The 22,410-nt window shown below is 47.9% G+C and overlaps 4 protein-coding genes across 8 annotated transcripts; 3 read left to right on the top strand and 1 right to left on the bottom strand.

Moving 5' to 3' along the window:
- The first annotated feature begins 254 nt into the window (after nt 1–254).
- dph7 (diphthamide biosynthesis 7) lies at nt 255–4,157 on the top strand. 4 transcript variants are annotated; one of them, XM_029134018.2, is made up of 10 exons: nt 255–392; nt 629–766; nt 1,121–1,254; nt 1,330–1,417; nt 2,080–2,174; nt 2,281–2,441; nt 2,524–2,596; nt 2,681–2,746; nt 2,858–3,030; nt 3,508–4,157. In XM_029134018.2, exons 2-10 carry the CDS (start codon nt 635–637, stop codon nt 3,915–3,917), a joined length of 1,332 nt encoding a protein of 443 aa, XP_028989851.1. In that variant the 5' UTR covers nt 255–392; nt 629–634; the 3' UTR covers nt 3,918–4,157. The 4 variants fall into 4 exon arrangements, with proteins under 4 accessions (XP_028989851.1, XP_028989850.1, XP_028989853.1 ...); XM_029134017.2 differs by having other exon boundaries at nt 266–392; nt 626–766; XM_029134020.3 differs by lacking the exon at nt 629–766 and having other exon boundaries at nt 284–392.
- A 313-nt stretch (nt 4,158–4,470) lies between these two features.
- mrpl41 (mitochondrial ribosomal protein L41) lies at nt 4,471–5,566 on the bottom strand. Its single transcript, XM_029134021.3, has 2 exons — nt 5,415–5,566; nt 4,471–5,103 (listed from the first exon to the last, which is right to left on the bottom strand). Exon 2 carries the CDS (start codon nt 5,084–5,086, stop codon nt 4,679–4,681), a length of 408 nt encoding a protein of 135 aa, XP_028989854.1. The 5' UTR covers nt 5,087–5,103; nt 5,415–5,566; the 3' UTR covers nt 4,471–4,678.
- Nucleotides 5,567–5,765: 199 nt separating this feature from the next.
- Nucleotides 5,766–17,353, top strand: pnpla7b (patatin-like phospholipase domain containing 7b). 2 transcript variants are annotated; one of them, XM_029134016.3, is made up of 32 exons: nt 5,768–6,366; nt 7,787–7,861; nt 7,973–8,060; nt 8,169–8,242; nt 8,607–8,689; nt 8,805–8,945; nt 9,561–9,720; nt 9,789–9,869; nt 9,952–10,080; nt 10,160–10,240; nt 10,905–11,025; nt 11,155–11,219; nt 11,347–11,484; nt 11,749–11,826; nt 12,253–12,458; nt 12,524–12,655; nt 12,732–12,855; nt 12,933–13,122; nt 13,242–13,391; nt 13,582–13,645; nt 13,722–13,890; nt 14,102–14,284; nt 14,362–14,480; nt 14,861–15,017; nt 15,104–15,220; nt 15,371–15,440; nt 15,690–15,806; nt 15,922–16,070; nt 16,141–16,293; nt 16,377–16,493; nt 16,569–16,653; nt 16,843–17,353. In XM_029134016.3, the coding sequence occupies exons 1-32, from the start codon at nt 6,307–6,309 to the stop codon at nt 16,917–16,919; spliced, it is 3,753 nt and encodes a 1,250-aa protein (XP_028989849.1). In that variant the 5' UTR covers nt 5,768–6,306; the 3' UTR covers nt 16,920–17,353. The 2 variants fall into 2 exon arrangements, with proteins under 2 accessions (XP_055360193.1, XP_028989849.1); XM_055504218.1 differs by lacking the exon at nt 16,843–17,353 and having other exon boundaries at nt 5,766–6,366; nt 16,141–16,277; nt 16,569–16,659.
- A 1,556-nt stretch (nt 17,354–18,909) lies between these two features.
- zgc:64051 (leukocyte surface antigen CD53) lies at nt 18,910–22,329 on the top strand. The gene is made up of 8 exons (XM_029135389.3): nt 18,910–19,189; nt 19,683–19,767; nt 20,639–20,827; nt 20,952–21,026; nt 21,118–21,219; nt 21,307–21,408; nt 21,717–21,800; nt 21,999–22,329. The coding sequence occupies exons 2-8, from the start codon at nt 19,705–19,707 to the stop codon at nt 22,068–22,070; spliced, it is 687 nt and encodes a 228-aa protein (XP_028991222.1). The 5' UTR covers nt 18,910–19,189; nt 19,683–19,704; the 3' UTR covers nt 22,071–22,329.
- Nucleotides 22,330–22,410: the final 81 nt, after the last annotated feature.

The raw sequence follows: 22,410 nt of genomic DNA, 5'->3' as shown, positions 1-22,410 counted from the left end.
CTTGCGACTTTACCGATTGAGCTATCCAGTGAGCTATATATATATATATATATATATATATATATATATACATATATATATATATATATATATATATATATATATATATATATATATATATATATATATATATATATATATATATTTCTATATTTCTATATTTCTATAAAATACGGAAATATTTATATAAAATACGGTTCAATTTTAACGTGGGTTAGGCAATTAAAGTCTTTTCAAAATTGATCTTCCCAACGACAGGAAGTGACGCAATCGAGACGTTGAAACCATAACAGACATACGTTCCGTACGTAGCTCCTCACAGGCGTACAGGCATAATTCACGTGACTGGGCGCCATCTTTGAGTAACTCACCCAGTTGGACCTGCCTCACGTGTGAGTTTTGTTGACTCATATTTGTTTTGTGAATATACAGTAATAAAAAACAATGGTACTTTGCTTTTGGACATATTTGCTGTGTATCGTGTAGACTAGTCATTTAACATCTTTTTAGCTAGCGCAATTAGCTTAATGAAAGTTAGCTACCGCTAGGCAGCGCTGCTGGAGGATTCGCTTTTCAAACGTAAACTGCAGGATTGTACTTATTAGCGCATTAACGTTATATAAAGCAGGAGGCCATGGCCTGGAAGTCGAGGACTCGCAGTCTACAGGTGTTTGACACGGAGCTGAGCGCTGACACGGTGGAGTGGTGCCCCGTCTCCTCGAACCACGACATCCTAGCCTGCGGGACGTATCAGCTGCAGAAAGGGGTGACTACCGGCGCCGTTACCGCGGCCTGTCACGTGGGCAGATGCGCCCTCTGTGCTGCCGATGCTTATGTCGTCCGTGTTGCTGGACAAACTTCGTGGTGGTGGAGTATTGACCTGTGCTTGGTCCCCATTATATCTGTGTGCTAAGTTTAGTGGACAACAGGTCGATCAGTGGATGTTTGGTTCTAAATTAAAATGAGCTTTGCAAAGCAGACGTTGCTTTGTTAAGCCTGTTTTCAGGTCGTGATTGTTAAACCGTTATTATTACAATTGCTATCATTATTACGGGTTACAGCCAGTCATGTTTCTCATGAATTGTGACTGTCAACTTTCAATGAACTTTTTTTGCTGTAGACCGGGGAAGACGATGCCTCCACTAGCAGGACTGGTCGTTTGTACCTTTTTGAATTCCAGCAGGAGGGGTCGATGAGTCCTCCACTTTCTAAACTGCAGGAGATGGACACAGCAGCGGTTTTAGATTTGAAGTGGTAAGATGTCAGATTCTTCCATTGTTCCTGCTGTTCTTGTTGCTTTCCTCTACGTTTGTGTGTTCATGTGTTTAGGTGCCATGTGCCGCTTTCAGGGAAGGCAGTGCTGGGAATGGCAGCTGCCACCGGAGATCTGCATCTGTACACGCTGTCAGACAGTCAGGTGAGTCAACACTGTAGCCTCCTGCTACTGCAATACAGCCCTGCTCTCAGTGAACACTTTCAGTGTCAGATACACTAACAGGAACATTGTTATTATTATACAATGGCCTTTGTAAAAAATTTTTTCTCACAAAACTATGATCGTTGCCATAGTTTAAAATTAGTAGATTAGATTAGAAAACTTTTATTTGTCCCACAATGGGAAAATGTTGCAACAGCAGAAGAGAAAGATATAGTACAAGAGAAAAAAGGTATAATCTGTAAAATCTTTACAAGTTATATGCTGATTAACATATACAGTCTATGGTAGTGCATAACATAATAGTAACATATAGAGTCACCTTAGCCCCATACACTACACGGTTGTTAAAGTGACTGGTATAATATGTAGAGCGTATAGCAGGGTGGTAGAAATGTGTGTGTTACAGGTGTTCATTGTAAAGTCATGTAGCAGCAGGAAGAAAAGACTTGTGAAATCTCTCCTTCCCACAGCAACAACATAGATTTGAACTATGCCAGAACCCTTCTGTCTTCCATCTCCCTCCCTGAGTACAGAGTGCAGCCCAGCACAGAGCTGGGAGGATGAGGACTGAATGAATCTAGCAGTGCAGGGTGATGTTTCAAACTGTTGTGTCTCTTCTCATAAATACATGTATCCAGTAGGAAGGTCCCCGCAGCCTACACTCTCTGTGCAACTTGGAGGTGGGCGTTGATCGATTGGCCCTGTCATTAGATTGGAGCACTGGAAGAATGAACAGGTAAGAGACTCACCTGTTCAGACTGTCCAGAAGTTGAACAACGGTGTTTAACAGCCCTATACTAATGGTCACTGTGTTCATGCTGGGTGTCGTCTGCCGTCGTCAGCAGCAGTGATGTGCAGGTGGTGTGCAGCGACTCTGCAGGCTGCATCACTGTTCTTTCTGTGGCTGAAGGCTCTCTGACCACTCTGTCACAGTGGAAAGCACATGACTTTGAGGCCTGGATCTCCGCTTTCTCATACTGGGACCTACAACTGGTTTACTCTGGTAATAACCGACTATATGTAACAGATCTCATGTACTACAGCTAAAAGCAACCATAACTTTGGAGAATTTCTTTCAACACCAGGCGGTGATGACTGCAAACTGAAAGGCTGGGATCTCAGAGTTGACCCCTCTCGTCCCACTTTTAGGAGTGAAAAGTTAGTTGAGATCTGAGCAACTTTCATTTGTACTGTACATTAACACCTATGTATGGTGACAGTTTCTGACATGTTCTCTTAAAGGCACTCGATGGGTGTGTGCAGTATTCACAGCAACCCGCATCGGGAACATATTGTGGCTACAGGCAGGTAAATTCCCCAGTGAAATACAGTCCTGTATATATGGCAGATTGCCTTTGGCTTCTTGTTCGAAACCATAAGCTGCCTCATTGACTGTGTATATATCTCATATTGTGGCAGCTATGATGAGCACGTTTTGCTGTGGGATGGCAGGAACATGCAGCGTCCTCTCAGTGACAGTGCCGTGGGTGGTGGAGTGTGGAGGCTCAAGTGGCATCCAACCCATCAGCACCTGCTTCTAGCAGCCTGCATGCACAATGACTTCCACATCCTTAACTGCCAGCAAGCTCTGGGTGAGTATAAATGAGAGACAACAAGAACACATGCACAGACAGATAAACATAACTTTTGTAGTGAAAAGTCAAATCTGATGTAAAGTGGACTGTTTCAGCCACACTTGGAATGCTTGTTTACTTCGGTGGACATACAATTCCATCAATCCATGCATGCATTGTGTACTTTTATGAGCAGTTCCCTTTGATGTTTTTTGTATGGGGCATTGTAGAAAAACATGTAAACTGTGGAAAACATACTTCATACATTTATCTTTTTCAAAGTTGGAGGTTTGACTCTTTTTTAATGACAAAACACTGCTGCTGCAAATTCTGCTGCAAATTGACAAATTCTCATCATTTGTATTAAAAGATTTGGATCTGCCAAAAGACAATGCAAAGAATGTGTGAATAGTGATTTAAATTGATCTCATGAGAACAACATATGTTTTAGTTGTTTGCAGAATTTCTCTATAATCGTGCTTCCTTGTTGTTCAGAGGGCAGCGGAGAAGCCTGTCCTGTTGCAGCCTCATACATCCTCCACAACTCTCTAGCATATGGAGCAGACTGGTCCCAACTGTCCCTGGAGAAACCTGTTCCCTGCTCCCCTACTGCTGCAGAACCAAAGGAAAGCTTCACCGAGAGCGGAGGACATTTGAGGATTCAGTATGAATCTCCCACTGCAAGCTTTGATGCTTCCCTGGAGGATGATGCTGGAAGATACATCCCAGAGGGCATTGCAGTGGCCTCTACTCCCCAAACTGCAGCCCCTGCGCTTGACCCTAAAGGCGAAGCCTCATCATTGTCCTGTCTGCTAGCGAGCTGTTCCTTCTATGACCACATGCTCCATGTGTGGCGCTGGGACTGGACTCCAGAGGAGGCTCAGCAGGAATCACAGCAATGCTGAACAGTAACAGGCAGTGGTTGAAATTACTTTCTGCAAATGTTGCTCAAATGATGTTTTACCCAAGTAAAGCAGAATGTATAGACCACCTGTGACACGGGCATGACACAGGTCTCAGAATATGCAATTGGTAAAACTATATATTTTTATAATCTTGTATTTAAGCAAATTGTATATAATTGTTACACTGTAGCTCATGTCAGGACATCACTACAACCATTAAAATGGCCATGCTATGTCTAACGTAAGGTTTTTTTCTGTGAGCGCAACAGTTACATATTTGGGGAACACTCATCACACCTCATTGATGTCACAATATGACTAGTTGAACAACCACTTCAACTACCAACATGCAATATTCACCTCAGACTCTGGCTTTTTGTGCAGTAAACTAGTGACCAGTGCAGTGTGTGACTGTTAAGAACCCTCTAGGTCTCTACTGGCCTATGTTAAGACATTGTGACAGGCTGGTCTGAGTTCTCCAGACTGCTGAGACGTTTTCATTATTCGTAGGGGTTGACTGTATATGGTGGACACAGGCAAGGTTCAGGTAGTGTAAGTGTCTAGAATTACTGATTATTTGTCATTTATTCCAACCTTGCACATTACATTGTTTTTAGCAGACAACAGTTTTACGCTGCTCATACAGTTCACAATGAATTATGTCCTTTTCACTTTTCTAGAAGTACTGTTGAACCAAAATATGCTCCCTTTTGTTCTACCACTGGTCAGATGCTTTAAATTTTAAATACACTCCGAGTGTGTTAACGCACATAGTTCTTGGGGTAAAGCTTGAAGAGCTTCTTCTCCTGTGTGGGCTCAAATCCATATTTCTCCAGCTGATCTTTGCTGAAAGTCCCTTCTTTAAAGTCGTGCTTGATCTGAGGAGCCACCACCTCATTAAACAGACTTTGTGCTGTGACAGGAGGCTCCGTTCCTCTGGGACAGCGATACGAGACGTACGGTTTAAGTCTGAATCCCTCCAGGTTTGGCACCACAAACTCAGGAATCATGGCCTTGATGGCGACAAACTTGTTGCTGGACAGCCTCAGTCCAGTGGGCCTGGCGCCCCGGCCTTTATTGTGAGTCCTTGATCCGCGTTTGCTGGTGAACTCACTCATTCTGTCGGCTCCTCTCACCAGACCTCTCATCAGCGTGGACAACACTCCCATGATGCCGCCCAGGAAACCTGCGGACAACAACCCTTTTATTCTTGCGCTAAAACGGGGACTGCGTCAAGCAGGTCGGCACCGGAAGATGGATACTTTTACCACTCAAACGTCTGCGGTTAAATTATGTCACTTCTGTTCAGATTTTGGAACTATTTATACCGTTTATATATATTAAGCTCGGCTGTTCAGACAAAAGCGAACACTTCTCGGAAATCCGCTGTTTCCTGGCTAACGTTGACTTTTAAGCCAGCTTAGCTAACGGCGTGTTTACATTCACACATTAAATGACCATCGCTGTAATAATTGTTAGAAAATGTGTTCGCCTCACCTTGAGCACACTGACGAACAGACACTGGTAATGTGAGCGACTGCCCAGTGAAATGTTTAGTGATTGGCTCAAAAGAACTGCCATCCACCAATTGGAATACAGGATGCTACCGCAGGTCTCTGAACGGAACTCCCTACATGCGCAGACGACACTTCAGAATAAAAGTTTAAATAAACCACCGTGTGATCAATGAACTTACCCCTTATTTAATTAATACCCACCTGGACTGATATGAACTTATTTTATAATATTTTTGCAGCTCAACCTTAAAGGCTGTGCCACCCAATCTGAGCCAGACATTTACATTTATGTGGATTTTATGTTGACACGGTGACCGGATGTTCGGATCGTTTGTACATTATTCGCTTCACTCTGTTTGGGGAATGTAAAAAACTCTAAAAATACTTTTGGAACTTTAGGGGACGCGGCTACTTTTGTTCGACCTTTTTAGTCAACGAGGAATGTAAATGTGCGCTTGGTGCATTAATTGTTACAAGTGACGGGCTGAACTCTTGTATTAAACAGCCCGTGGTTTTAACCCAATAGAACGTTACTCACTGGACGCTGCTCCTGTTGACTGTTAACACTGAGCCACAGATTTAAAGCCAGCTATAAACACATTCGTTGTTTTTCTCATTGTTTTTTAACTTTGCTTTACTTTATACCACCTTCCAGTCGTGGCCAACAGAAGCTCAGCGGAGCAGCGTCTGGACGCAAACAGACGCTCGTGACCCGTTTTTCTTGGTGGTCTTTAGCCCAGAGTCCATAAAGCTGCTCAGTGAGCAGTTTGTGTTGGATGGAGCGACGCTAACGCTAATGCTGAACAAGGAACAATGCGGCTTTAAATGTCCCGTGAGCCGCTGCTGCTGCCGCTGAGCTTTTTGAAAGTTGAATGTGTCTTTTTAGCAGCGTTGTCATGGAAGACAGCGATGAAGAGGACACGTGCAGTACGGTATGTTATTACTGCATGTTCCACTGCAGCCAACTGTAGGATCAGAACAGCAAACACACACCAGGACACGCAACACAACACAAACCAGGACACGCAACACAACACCACACAGACCAGGACACACAACACAACACAAACCAGGACACGCAACATAACACAACACACACCAAGACACACAACACAACACAAAACAACACAACACACACCAGGACACACTACATAACACAACACCACACAGACCAGGACACACAACACAGACCAGGACTCGCAACACAACACAACACAGACCAGGACACACAACACAACACAGACCAGGACACACAGCACAACACCACACCACACAGACCAGGACACACAACACAACACAGACCAGGACACACAACATAACACAACACCACACCACACAGACCAGGACACACGGCACAACACCACACAGACCAGGACACACAACACAACACAGACCAGGACACACAACATAACACAACACCACACGGACCAGGACACACAAAACAACACAACACAGACCAGGACACACAACATAACACAACACAGACCAGGACACACAACACAACACAGACCAGGACACACAACATAACACAACACCACACGGACCAGGACACACAAAACAACACAACACAGACCAGGACACACAACATAACACAACACCACACGGACCAGGACACACAACACAACACCACACAGACCAGGACACACAACACAACACAGACCAGGACACACAACATAACACAACACCACACGGACCAGGACACACAAAACAGACCAGGACACGCAACACAACCCAACACAGACCAGGACACACAACACAACACAGACCAGGACACACAACATAACACAACACCACACGGACCAGGACACACAACACAACACAGACCAGGACACACAACATAACACAACACAGACCAGGACACACAACACAACACAACCCAGACCAGGACAGATTTGATCCTTTGAAAACCTGTGTTTTAAGAATTTACTGAAATGTCATTGACCTTAATGGAATGTTTTGTATTTACAGACGTCTCCTCTAACTATTCGTAGTAAACGTCTAGTATGAGTCCACACACCTGTAGGAGGTTGACTTCACTTAGCGTTTAACAAACTGATAAAAGGTCATTCATCACAACAGGACGTCTGCTGATACTCTGCAGCAGATAGTGTCTGGTGTCCAGCAGCCGATCCCATGATCAGCTGATGTCATTTGATCTGAGTTGCTAGTTGTAACAAACAAAGAAGACTTTAGAGCTTCTGTGATTCCAGGACAGGAAGGAATGTGATCAATGCCTGCAGTGATTTCACCACAATGACCCCCCCCCCAGCCTGAGTGCAGTGGACAGCCTTGCTTATGGTTTGATATATGAAGCCAGTGCTTGTGTGAATTACAACACTGCGTCCACTGCAGAGCCTGGTTGTACTCGGTGATGAGCTCAAGGCGCGGATGCTGAGGTTCGTGGAGGAGAGGACAGAAGTCAATACGGTGAGCTCATTCTTCAAGTGTTTAATTTGGTAATGTCTTGACTTTGAAAAGTGAGAGCAATGAGGCAGTTATTCATTAAAAGCTCTTTTTCTCCTGTGCTTCTTCCTCCAGTGGACGGCGGTGCTGATCGGAGCTGCCACAGCTGTTTGTATAGTTGGAGTTGTTCTGTTCCTTCTCTACAGACGATACCAACAGTCAAGTCAGTGCATTTAAACCTGTTCACTGTCCAAGCAGCTCCTAACATTTAACGGGGCCTGTTACAGCATGTGTTCTAAGTCACTGGGTGTTTAATGTCTGCTGTGTTTAGAGAAGCCTGGTGTTCACTACCGCTTCAGGAAGAGAGACAAGGTCATGTTTTATGGCAGGAAGATCATGAGAAAGGTCAGTGTTTGTGTCGTGAAGCCCCAGCCTTCACGCACGCACGCACGCACACACGCGCACGCACACACACATGCACACACGCGTACACACACACACGCACACACACACACACACGCACGCACGCACACACGCGTACACACACACACACACGCACGCACACACACACACGCGTACACACACACACAAGCACGCACACGCACGCACGAGCACACACGCACGCACGCACACGCATGCACACACGCACACACACGCACACACACACACACGCGTACACACGCACGCACACACACACACACACACGCATACACGCACGCACGCACGCACACACACACGCACACATCATGTCTGGCTGCTGTTGTTTCAGGTTCAGACCCTGTCCTCCACCTCGAGCTCGGCCTCCCGTGAGAGGGTGAGGAAGAGAACCAAAGTGCTGTCGCTGGCTCGCAAGTGAGTGGCTTCAAGCGCTCGGTGAAGGCGTTCTGCGCTTTGGCTGTTTGCTGCTGAATGAGACCAATCCAGTAAAAGCTGAACCCTCACAGCATGTCTGTTTTGTACGTGTTAGGATCCTGCGGATCCGGAAGGAGCCCCCCACCCTGCAGCCCAAGGAGCCTCCCCCCAGTCTGCTGGAGGCGGACCTGACCGAGTCAGACGTGCAGAACTCCCACTTGCCCTCTGAAGTGCTGTACATGCTGAAAAATGTCAGGTCAGCAGAAATACGGGGTGGTCCGTTAAATAAAATGGGAATGGTTGGTGGTATTAACGTCCTGTTTGTGGCACATTAGTATATGTGAGGGGGTAAACTTTCCAACATGGGTGGTGGCCATGGCGGCCATTTTGAAGTCGGCCATCTTGGATCCACCTTTTGTTTTTTTAATAGGAAGAGGGTCATGTGACACATCAAACTTATTGGGCATTTCACAAGAAAAACAATGGTGTGCTTAGTTCACCTATGCCCAGAGCCGGCGCTGCTGACAAGGCACTGTCGTCTCCAAACCTAGGAAGCCGATGGCGAGGTTTAGGAAGCTGGACAAGGCAACATGAGCTTCAAGCTGCGTGAAACTGTCTGGAGCAACGAGCTGCCACTTTGGATTTCTTGCCTCTTTTAAAGTCCTACAAGCTTAGAATTAAACTAACCCGAGGAAGGTTTCTGGGATAAATGAATCGTTTATCTGATGGAGTGTGTGTTATCATGACCCACTGGGCTTTAACACAAAGCACATGGTGGACTAAACTCCGAGGAAGACAAGTCGATGGCGCGTATCAGACCCTAGATCAGATCCGTTGAAACGTAATCCTTCGCTCTCACTCTTGTGATCAGGGTACTCGGCCACTTCGAGAAGCCCGTGTTTCTGGAGCTGTGTCGCCACATGCTGCTGATCAGTCTGCACCAGGGAGAGGGTCTCTTCAGACCGGGAGACACGGACGACAGCATTTATGTGGTTCAGGACGGCCGTCTGGAGCTGTGCATCCACGAGAGTGTAGGTTGTGCTCCGTCAGCCCTGAGTTCCTCTGCTGCCTGACTGACTGCCTTGTTTCCTGCCTGCAGGACGGTACAGATGCCGTGGTCAAAGACGTTTTACCGGGAGACAGCGTCCACAGTTTACTCAGCATCCTGGACGTCATCACCGTATGTGAAGTGTCTGTCTGATGTGGTCCATGTTTCTGCATGCTTTGCTACTGACTGCTTCCCTCCTGTATGTGGACACCAGGGCTACCCCGCCCCGTACAAGACGGTGTCTGCAAGAGCGGCCGTCCCCTCCACCGTCCTGCGTCTTCCAGCTGCAGCCTTCCAGTCTGTTTTTGAGAAATATCCTGAAACTCTGGTCCGAGTCATCCAGGTAACGACGAGCGACAGAGCGTGAACCTGAGATAAGCACGGAGTCTGTGGTCTCACCCTGTCTGTGCTGCCGTCTGCAGATAATCATGGTGCGTCTTCAGAGAGTCACCTTCCTTGCCCTTCACAACTACCTCGGCCTGACCACTGAGCTCTTCAACCCGGTACTGATCCGTGACTAACCTCCAGATAAACTCCTTTAGCTTATTGTCCAAAAAATATCAAATGTCAATATGTCAAAGTGAGAAACCTCTGCACACAGATGGACTGTGGCACAGAAACCTCCGCTGTGGAACAAAGCTGGAAAAACAAAATCCGACTTTTCCGCTTCCATTTTTGATTCAACAGGAGGAGGGAGTCTGCACGCAGGGGCCACCTGCCCTCAGACAGGCGTCCTCTCCCTGCAGATTCGAATCTTGAATGACTAGAATGCATGTTGGAGGAATGTCTGGTGTTTACAGCAGTGGCTCCAGAGGTGCAGCTTTTGGGCACAAACCGTGGGGTTGGTGGTTCCATTCCTGGCGTCCAGTGTCAGTGCCGAAGTGTCATTGGGCAGGACACTGAACCCCAAGCTGTCCGCGGTGTTGCCCCAGCTCTGTCACCAGTGTGTGTGTGTGTGTGTGTGACTGCAGTTGACGCAGTGTTAAGGTAGAAAAGCTGTGTGAGTGTAAAACTATTTATCATTTCCATTCTGTGCCTTCGTCCATCATCTAAAGGAGCCCCCTCGTATGCCTGGTGTCTCTCCCACTGTTTGCCCTTTCTTGTGTGAGATCAGCTCCAGTGTATTATATTGCGTCCTCAGCTCCAGGCGTGTGTTGTGTGTTCCAGGAGAGCCAGGCTGTCTCCCTGCTGTCGGTGGCTCACGTTCTGGGGGACACTCATGCTCACAGAGGCCTCCGCAGGCAGACGTCACATCCTGACGAGCCGGGCTCTGAAAAAATGGATCGAGGTCAGAAACTGTAGCAACATTTACTGATGTGGGACAAACAGTGTCTCGTGTTCTTGCCACCCGGCGGCTTTTACAGGTAGACACCCATATTTTCCTTTTGTTACATATAGTGAGTGTATTTTTGTGCAGGTGAAAGTTCATCGGACCTCATCAGAGTTTATGAGCAGGACAGCTTTCATCCTGCTGCTTTGAAGGTTTCTGGATTCCTTCTGTTTCTTCTCGGCAGCAGTGTTGTTGCTTGTTGGACGTTGGCTATTTGGTCATGTCCCGTGTCCTGTTGGTGGTTGGTGAACATGTTTCTGTCCCACGCCTTTCCCTCAGTCGATTCTGAAGAAGGCCGGCACCGTGCAGCCAACCTCATCGGCCGTTTCCCTCTGTAGTGGAAACGAGAGAGAAAATAAAGTCAGCGCCCTTTTCCAAGCTGCCAAACGGGATTTGCTGCAGGTCATCCACATAAAGGTGAGCCCTGAAGCAGCCATGGGTCTGTAGAACACAGAGCCCGTCTGGGCCCACATCCTCTAGACTGCACGCACTGGAAATGGAGGCCAGCGTGTGACCAGCACGTATCTCCAATAATAAAGCACCACATCTGCAGAACTCCAGGTCCACCAGAGTCCGATCTGTCCACACTGGGCTAACTGGACCTAGCTGGACCTAACAGCTGAATGCATGTAGCTCTGGGCCACAGGATCCCAGTCATGTCTCTGTTTGTCTCGTCACCAGGACCCGACTCTGCTTGACGGAAGGGTGAGTCTTCATCAGGTCAAGGCTGGTTCTGTTGTGGCCCACCAGGGGGACCAGGTCAGTCTAATGTTGATTCCTAATGTGCTGCTCTAGTCTCTCAGGCGTTCATGCGTCGCAGATGTTTCTTAGGCAAACAAGCTCACAGTCGACTGGGTCGGTCCAGCGACCACTCCCGTGGCAAAGAAGTGAAAGTTCAGTGGTGTGTGGAGTTCTGAAAAAAATGTAGCAGCTACAAGTTACAAGTACTTCTGTTGGGGAATATGTTAATAAATACAATTTGAAAACCTGTGTGTCTCCAAATGTACATCTTTAAGTACTAAGATGAGTTTATTTTAATTTATTTGAGCTTTGCAGGTTTAGTCAGGCTTTACAGAGATCTGTGGACTTTCACATGTGTTCAAACCATTTAGAAGGAAGAGCATAGAAAGAATGAGCCCTGCACATAAACCTGGAGTCAGCTGACTACATCTGTGCCCATTGCAGGACGTGAGCGTGGCGTTCGTCATCTCGGGTTCGCTCCACGTCTACCAGCGAATGATTGACAGCGAGGTGGAGTCTCTGCTGTTCGTCACCCACCCGGGGGAGATGGTCAGTCACCTCGCCGTTCTCACAGGGGAGCCCCTCATTTTCAGCGTGAAGGCTCACAGGGACTGCACCTTCCTCTGCATCTCCAAGGCCCACTTCTACGAGTAAGAGCCGTCACGACTGGCGTCATGTTGGCGGGATGCAGACACACACTGTGCCGTGTTTGCAGGATAATGCGTGAGGAGCCCTGGGTGGTCCTGAACGTAGCTCACACGGTGGTGAAGAGGGTGTCGCCGTTTGTCAGACAGATCGACTTTGCTTTGGACTGGATGGCTGTGGAGGCGGGGCGTGCTGTCTACAGGTACAGGCCCCCTCCCTCTCTGTCATCTTCTATATGATTGGTAGTATATTCATTGCTCATTCCTCATTGCTTTTAGACAAGGAGACAAATCAGACAGCACCTTCATCGTCCTCAGTGGCCGACTTCGCTCGGTCATCGCCAAGGATAATGGGAAGAAGGAGCTGGCCGGAGAGTACGGGCGCGGGGACCTGATCGGCGTGGTGAGCGTCTGTCTCTGCTGGGTTGGACTGTGAACGGAAACGAAATGAAACGGCGGTGTTGTTTTGTGTGTTCTTAGGTTGAGACCCTGACACACATGAATCGAGCCACCACAGTCCACGCCATCAGAGACTCGGAGCTGGCCAAGCTACCTGAAGGAGCTCTGAACTCCATAAAGAGGAGGTATCCTCAGGTCGTGACCCGGCTCATCCACCTGCTGGGACAGAAGATCCTGGGCAGCATGCAGCCGGTCAGCAGACCTCTGGCCGGTACCTACGCTTCATCATGTTCTCGTCAGGCCGGGAGGAGATCACTTTACATGCAGTGTGTATTGTGTATGTGCCAGTGTGTGTGGGATGTGTAACAAGAGAAGCCCTCCCCCCCCCAGGCCACAGTGTGGCTCTCCACACCCACACCAGTAAGTGGGATGCTGAAACCCTGGCGTCCAACCTGTCCACCGTGGCCATCCTGCCGGTGTCGGAGGAGGTTCCTCTCACCTCCTTCACCCTGGAGCTGCAGCATGCGCTCAGTGCTATAGGTACAATATGTTGATGTCAGTTTGTGTATGGATGACAATCTCTGCAGCAAGAAAAAGCAGGGGAGCCTTGAAACAGATCAAGATTCACATACTGTGTAGACAGTCTGCCCCTGGCTGCATGTCCAGCAGCATCATGTACACTATGATGCAGTATTTAGCAGGTAACAAGACGCCATTGTTCTCTGTGAAGGTCCCACTCTCCTCCTGACCAGCGACATCATCCAACAGCGTCTGGGCTCTGCTGCTCTGGACAGGTAGACGTTCACTAAAAGGCTCCACTTATAATTAGTGGAGTCATAAAAGCCTGATCCTCGTCTCTTTCCTCCCAAGCGTGCACGAGTACCGTCTTTCCAGCTGGCTCGGGCAGCAGGAAGACGTTCATCGCATCGTGCTCTACCAGTCCGACTCCAGCCTCACGCCCTGGACCCAGCGCTGCATCCGCCAGGCCGACTGCATCATCATTGTGGGCCTGGGCGAGCGGGAGCCCACCGTGGGTGAGGTACAGCTGCATGAGGCCTTCAGTGAGCCCAGATCCCAGTCCCTTACTGGTTGGCAGGTGGTTGTAGGTCAGAAACCCCTCGTCTGTCCCCACTTAAACACAAGAACCCTCTGAAGGAGTTGTGAGCGTCACTGACACTTAGAGTAGGGAGGTCGAGAACGGCTCTTTGTTAATGGACATTGGTGAGCTGGTGTCTGTGCGTCTCCTGCAGCTGGAGCGCATGTTGGAGAGTGGTGCCGTTCGGGCCCAGAAGCAGCTGGTGCTGCTGCACAGGGAGGACGGGCCTCCACCCAAAGGGACGGCCGAGTGGCTCAACATGCGCAGCTGGATCTCCAGACACCACCACCTGTCCTGCCCGCGCAGGGTGTTCTCCAGGAGGAGTTTGCCCAAGCTGGTACTGGTCCACGCTGGGATCTCTAGCCTTCAGATGCCCGATCATGTTTGTTCATGTGTTTGTTGACATGTTGACAGAGAGAACTGTACCAGCGAGTGTTCGACAAACGCCCGGATCGCCACTCGGACTTCTCGCGCTTGGCCCGGATCCTGACAGGAAACAGTATTGCTCTAGTTCTGGGAGGAGGCGGCGCCAGGTAACACCACATGGTGAAGACTCATCCGAGTTCTGTGCTTGTTGTCGATCTGTGTTTCTCTGCTTTGACTCTCCTGTGGTGATGGTGTGTGTGAGACCGGCCCGACCTCAGCAGGTCTGACTCTTGTTGGGCTATGGATCCCGGAGCTTGTGTAACAGACGCCCTTTGTTTTTAGGATAACTATGAAATTTTAATATATTTATGCCGACATTTTTTGAATCCCCGCTGACTTGGTTCTGGTCCACTCCATAACATCACCTGCTCCTCACAGACTTGTCTAATAAGTGAAGCTGCCTCAGCTCGTTACTGCCAGGATGAACATGAACCCATCAGACATGACACAATGCTGCAAACTGTCTGTCTCCGTTGGATCTCTCCAGGGGCTGCTGTCAGGTCGGGATCCTGCAGGCGCTCAACGACCTGGGGATTCCTGTCGACATGGTGGGAGGCACCTCCATCGGCTCCTTAATGGGAGCCCTGTATGCTGAGGAGAAGAGTAGCAGTCGAACCAGGGTCCGGGCCCGTGAGTGGGCCATGGTGAGTGGGCTTGGCACCGGACACTTAAACAGCTCCCGCTCTAGAATCTCATGTTTCCAATCACACCTTTGGCCTGTGCTCCTCAGGACATGACATCTTACTTTAAGAAGATCCTGGATCTGACCTACCCAGTGACGTCCATGTTCTCTGGAGCCTCCTTTAACTCCAGCATTAGCTCAGTGTTCAAGGACAAACAAATAGAGGTAAACAACCAGGCCTACAGACAACAATGAATGAATGAATGAGCTACAGCAAAATCACACAGATGAGGTGTGTGCTGATCCTTTCCACGTCTGGTGACGATGGTTTGATGCCACGTGTTGACTGTTGAATCCTCTCATCATCTGTGACAGGACCTGTGGCTGCCGTACTTCAACATCACCACTGACATCACCGCCTCCTCCATGAGAGTTCATACCGATGGTCTGTTGTTACGTAGGATGTAGATCTGAATCCCTACCACTGGGACAGTTTGCGTCCACCTTCCACCCACCTCCTGTTTATTATTAGTTCAATGAATAAGTCTATTTATCTATAAATGAATGTATACAGTTAGATTTGAAGTCAATAAGAGTTGGATAGAAGCCGTTTGGAGTCGGCAGGTCTTCCTGTAGGCGTCTGTCCTAGCAGGCGACCACACACAGTGTCAGATCTCTACTTCCTGTCCCTCAGGGTCCCTGTGGCGGTACGTCAGGGCCAGCATGTCTCTGTCTGGATACCTCCCCCCGCTCTGTGATCCTAAAGATGGACACCTACTAATGGACGGAGGCTACATCAACAACCTGCCTGGTGAGGCTCGTGGGAGGGCAGAAGCTGGGACACGGCTTGTTGATTGTTTCACCTCAGTTAGATCACAGCACAGGATCTAGCTGTGGTGACCAGGTGTCTGTGTTTGGGTGCCCAGCGGACGTGGCTCGCTCCATGGGGGCCAAGGTTGTCCTCGCTATCGACGTTGGAAGCCAGGATGAAACCAACCTGACCAACTACGGGGACTCGCTCAGCGGGTGGTGGCTCCTGTGGAAGCGATTCAACCCACTGGCTGAGAAAGTAAAGGTACAGCACCAGAGCTGCCGCTTGTCCTCCAGTGAAGTCCAACCACCACACTGACGCACCCTCCTTGCAGGTTTTGAACATGGCAGAGATCCAGACCCGGCTCGCCTACGTCTGCTGCGTGCGGCAGCTGGAACTGGTCAAAGACAGCGAGTACTGCGAGTACATCCGGCCGCCCATCGACCACTACGGCACCTTGGACTTCGGCAGGTTTGACGAGATAGCTGTGAGTTGGCCCTCTGCCCCTCTCACCACTCTCCCCCATGTGCTCGCGGCGTCGCCCTCACCTTTGACCCTGTGGTGCCGCAGGAGGTCGGGTACCAGCACGGCAAGACGCTGTTTGATGTGTGGCACCGCAGCGGGGTGGTGGACAGCATGCTGAAGGACCGACACCAGGAGGAGTTCCACAAGACCAAGTCCAGCCACGTGAGTGATGATGATGATGATGATGATGATGTGTGTCAGCACATAATTAACTTGTAAACGATTGATTGTTTTCAGGTGGTCACTTGCCCGAACGCCTCCTTTACAGATCTGGCTGAGATTGTGTCGAGGATCGAACCAGTCAAGAACATCCTGATCAGTGGTGAGACATTAAAACCCACAGATCCACAGATCTGTGGATCCGTGTGATAGGACGCAGATTTCTGTTCTACAGCCGTCATCAGCTTCACAGGAACAACATTTGAAAGTGATGACTGTACTTGTGAAAGCCACATTTCTATGCAGAATTATTTATTGCTCTGTTAATTACTGAGGCACTTTGTTTCCTCAGGAGAAGTGTCTGATGAATACCAGACCGACTACGACGAGGAGGTGGCAGAAAGCGCCGCCTCGGACTATGAGGGATGAAAAAGCATGGAAGGAGGAGACGCTCGTCTAGAATGATAGGAGATAACAGGGCAAAAACGCCAGTCGTTACACAACCTAACCTTTAACTTAGAGTAAGAAAGGTGGAGTCTGACCACTGCCGCACACTCTGTTAGTTAGTGTTAGCGGTAGTTCATGGGACCCCAGGGGATTAAAGGAGGAACGGGCTAGTGTTCAGGTGCATGCGTGGCTTTTATCTCTATTAAAAGAAGAGGAGGCACATGTCACACGTCCCGCGACGAGCTTGTTCTTATGTGATGTTACAGCTGTGGGAACGTGGACTGTGATGAGCTCAAGTCTGTCCTTCATGAATGTGACATTTAGGCGTCGATACCTGTAAACTCTCAAATCCTAACATCTTCACTCTTTCTCTCTTATTGTGTAGTAACTGAACTGGAATAAAGCTAATGACCTGTTTTTGTTTTTTTATTACCAGTCATAATAGAAAGTTGTCCTATTACATAATAATATGTCCCATGCCTTGTTGTGATCTGACCCCGGGTCAGACGGCTGTTTTGAAAGTCTCAGAAACAGTTTCAGAAGCAGCAGAATCACTGCTCAGAGCCATTTTCCACCTACAGACCTCCAGTTATGATGACATCATCCACCTGAAGTTTCATCCTCCACCGCGTTCAACACTAGTCGGTCTAGTTTGTTTGATGATCACATTCCAGACTTTGTTTTAGTCGCTGGTAAACAGGCTTTACATCAGAAATGCCTTCGAGCAGATGCTTTTACTCCTTAAGTTCAGAGACAAAGACATCTCTCAGACTCGTGGTCACTTCTTTACTGCAGCTGGTTTCACAGACTATTTCTTACTGTGCGAGCTTGTTTCCTCCGGTGCTGCTTCAGTTTCCGTTTGGTGGGTTATATGAAGGGGCAGAGCGTCACCATGACAACGAGAAAACCACACCTCCACCTCCGGTGCAAACTGGGGTCGCGTAGGACGAAGGAGTCAGCTTCGTTTACCTTTGTGCTGATGAAACGGACGACGGCGCTTGAGGAGCGAGTAAACACAAGTAAAAGCAAATGACGTGAATGAACATGCTGCATTATTGTTCAGATGTGTTTGAAATCTGATCGCTGTTCAAAGTAGCATGATTATACTTTGATTTCTAGCATTAATCAGGTGTGTAAGTGCAAAAACCTGCTGGCCTGCAGTAAAACATGAGTTTAACTTAAAGGCCAGGACAACATGCTGGCATTGATCCTGATGTTTGACTGGACTGCATTATTTGGAGGAAGTGGTGAGAGGAGGGTCCTGGCTGAACCCACATCCATCCTGGACCAGGACTCTGACCCACTGGAGGACTCACTGTCTGCTCTGGAGCAGCTTCAGTGACAGACAGTGTTTGTATAGTTTTTCTCTGTTTTCTGTCCTGTTGCTGTTGTGAGCTGTGGAACTAATGAAGGCATTCCTGTTCTTATTCTTATCCTATTTGTTTGGATTTAAATATAACTAAATGATGACTTTATAACTTTCATTAGTAGAGATAAGGTGCAGGCTCTGTATTTGTTTCAGGCCTATGTGAAGGGAGGACTTGTGTTTTTTTCATCTGGTGGCCTCAGACGCGAGCCTCCCTCTATGACCTTGACTCCCACTGAACCTTGACCAATTTTACCACGAGCTCATTCTGTGACAGGCTCAGATGTGGGATCCACTTCATTTTGCCAGGTCGCAGCCATCAGCATAGGCTCAATCTTACATGACAACCTGCTGCAGGGAAACAGTATTCACATCACTCCACACCTCAACTTGACCCTTGGCTCACACCTACACTTACGCAGGTCAGTCATGCAGTAATTTAACTAAATCTGAAAAAACATAGAAGTTCCCCTAGAGGTGGGAGAGGAACCCTGCCCTTAGAACATGTGTTACTGGAGAAACCACAGAGCCAAATGGACTGAGACATTTCTGCTTCCCCCTTTGCTCTTGCGTAATCTAGAGATAAACATGAAGCGCATCGTCTTGCTCTTTGTTCTCGGTTCTATAAACCTACAGAGACTGAATCAGTTTCATCTCGGACCTTTTTCTGAACATAAGTCTAAATATACGCAGCGCGTCTGGTGATGCTGCTGCTGATATTTCGGTGTTGTTCCCCTTTGCACTTTCTCAGTCGTGCAGTTTCCATGTTGCTAATGTTGTGAAAGAGGAAGTGAGAGGAGCAGCTGAAAGCAGCAGCCAGAGCACGATGAGAAGGGAAGTGTGAGCAGCAGCGAGTCGCAAACAACAAGTCTGATTCTCCGCTCAGGTAAGACCTGTTCGTTCCTCAACTACAAAGCTGAGCCGGCTGTAGATTCTTTGCTGTAGTGGAGTCTTTGTCTTTATAGCTCTACCGGACTTACTGGAAATATTAAGAAATAACAGTGAGACGTCAACTTCGCCTCTAGTACAGATGCCTTTTAAATGTGGATATGTTGATGTTGTGATGTTAGAGTAACTACTGGGATGGTTTATGACACGACGTCACGTTGTGTGAGCGGCCGTACTCTGCTTTTTTAGAGCTTTTTACAGTTGGAGAAAGGATCCGGCCTCAGTGATCAGCTGATAAAATGAATGTGGCTAAAACATGGCAGACGCGCATTGTTCCTGTAATGTACAGCACTGGAAGAGAGCGTTAGCAGCAGCGCCGTCGTGTGTCATCAGCGTTTAGACAGACTCAGTCGCACCCACCAGCTTTAACAGCAGCTCCACCCACTCACACTGCTCCTCTGTCAGCACTGACTCTGGGCCTCCTGCTGCAGGTCTGATCAGAGGTTCTTCACCATGGCTCAAGGCTGCCTCAAGTGTTTGAAGTACACTATGTGTGCCGCCAACCTCCTATGTTTCGTAAGTACTGAACAACCAGCTGAACCTAGGGCTCTTATTTTGGATCATGAGACAAATAAAGTAAAACACAAACATGCTGCCGGTTCCATCTGCTCCAGCTTCCACTGATCACCTCCTCCAGGTGTTCAGTCCATCAACATCTGGATAGGCCAGAGTTGAATCACGGTGATCAGCGTGGAGTGTTGTAGTATTGACCATGAGCCGTTTGACAGCTGCTCTAGACCCTGTAACTGTGCTGGTGATGACTCGTTGACTGTGACTGTAACTGTGTTGGTAACGACTCCTTGACTGTGACTGTAACTGTGTTGGTGACGACTCGTTGACTGTGACTGTAACTGTTCTGGTGACGACTCCTTGACTGTGACTGTAACTGTTCTGGTGACGACTCCTTGACTGTGACTGTAACTGTGTTGGTAACGACTCGTTGACTGTGACTGTAACTGTTCTGGTGACGACTCCTTGACTGTGACTGTAACTGTGTTGGTAACGACTCGTTGACTGTGACTGTAACTGTGTTGGTGACGACTCGTTGACTGTGACTGTAACTGTTCTGGTGACGACTCCTTGACTGTGACTGTAACTGTTCTGGTGACGACTCCTTGACTGTGACTGTAACTGTGTTGGTAACGACTCGTTGACTGTGACTGTAACTGTTCTGGTGACGACTCCTTGACTGTGACTGTAACTGTTCTGGTGACGACTCCTTGACTGTGACTGTAACTGTGTTGGTAACGACTCGTTGACTGTGACTGTAACTGTGTTGGTAACGACTCGTTGACTGTGACTGTAACTGTGTTGGTGACGACTCGTTGACTGTGACTGTAACTGTTCTGGTGACGACTCTGTGACCCTGTTGTTGTCGCTCTGCCAGATGTGCGGCGTGGCAGTGCTGGGCTTTGGTGTGTACATGACCATCAACTTCAAGCTGGCTGCTCTCACTCCTTCCTTGGCTAAATTCAGCGTGTCCAACGTGCTGCTGATCACTGGCATCATCATCACCTGCGTGTCCTTCTTGGGCTTCCTGGGAGCTCTGAAGGAGAACCGCTGTCTCCTCCTGACGGTAGAGCACACGTGGCATCTTTACAGGGGCGGGTCCACAGGGAGGCATGGGGTGGTGCCCCACCCCACTCCACCATGATCCTCACCTATCTAACACGCTGTGAACTGTTGTATGATCTATTCAGTTCTTCCTGCTGCTTTTCTTCCTGATGTTGGTGGAACTGACTCTGGCCTGTTTACTGCTCATGTACGAGCAAGAGGTACAGAGTCTTATGTTTATCATATCAGTGTGTGCTTTGTTATTTTTGTTTGTAAATATTTTTGACCTGAGAATCTCACCTCACCACATAGATTGGTAAGTGGGTAACAGAGGATCTGCAAAGAGGATTAGAAAATGGAAAGCTTGAAAACTCAACCGAACTAATGAACGATTGGAAGATTCTTCAGGAGTGGGTAAGAATCTGAGCACAACATCAGACAAGGCACAAATCTCAAATGTTTGTGTTGTGTGGTCTCAGTGTGCTTTTTCTGTTGTTTCAGCTGCAGTGCTGTGGAGTTAATAATAAGACAGACTGGAAAACGATTCCACAGTCCTGTTGTAGGAACAAGTGTAACACCCCAGAAGCCAGTTACTGGGAAAAGGTACGAGTTGAATCTGATGACGATGATGTCTAAACTTAGCGTTTCCTCTAAGTAGCCTTCAAATGATTGTTACTCATCACATACACGCGCACACACACACACTACAACACCTCTACAACTGGATTTGTCACATTTGTGAGGAAACACCTTTTTCTGTTAAAAATGCAGCGTAACCTGATTTTGCTGTGGGTATTTAGTAATTTCTTGCTCTAATGCTTTCGTGTTATTGTGCTAACATGGAGTATTTGGAAATCTTCCTCCTGCTCCTTCCTGAGAGCTCAACAAATCATTGTTCTCTCTGTTCACAGGGCTGCTTGGAGAAGATGAAGAACTTCTTTGAAGAAAATTTCCTGATCACTGGGATTTCTGTCATCGTCCTCTGCATTATTGAGGTAAAGGAACCAGCATTCAGCATTGTTTTCAGTAGGTCAGTGTGTCCTTGAGCAAGGGCTTGTGACTGGCAGACAGAACCCTGCCGGTGTCTCTCATCCAGGAATGCGCTTTATACTTTGACATATCAAAGATACTGATGTCTATATTAAAGTAGGATGATGTCATCAAACATCCATCATCTCTTTCTGCTTTCACAGGTTTTGGGAATGTGCTTCGCCATGACGCTCCTCTGCCACATCAGCCGATCGGAGATCCGCTACAAACTATAGATTATGATTGCTTTCCTCCATTGTACAGTTCTGTCATTTTAGTAAATCATCTATGTATATGCAAAAGACTAAACACACACCTTTTATGTGATTCCAATTTCTAAGCTAATATTAACTGAACTGTAACATGACATCTTTGTCGTAGTCCCTGCATCAGAATAAACAGAATTTTCTCCCATACATCACAATGTAATAAACGTATTAACTCTTCTCTGACAACCGTTGACGATCTTATACCAATAAAGTCTTGTTCACAAGGTTGGATCGTGCGTGCAGTCTTCATATTCTTAGATGATCATGATCAGCATTTCCTCCCTTTAGCCGAGTGGTGCTGCAGGCG

This window comes from Betta splendens, chromosome 19 (genome assembly GCF_900634795.4).
Source record: "Betta splendens chromosome 19, fBetSpl5.4, whole genome shotgun sequence".
NCBI classification, from domain to species: Eukaryota; Metazoa; Chordata; class Actinopteri; order Anabantiformes; family Osphronemidae; genus Betta; species Betta splendens.
The sequence above is the reverse complement of the archived record's forward strand: the minus strand, read 5'-3'. Positions and strand labels throughout refer to the sequence as shown.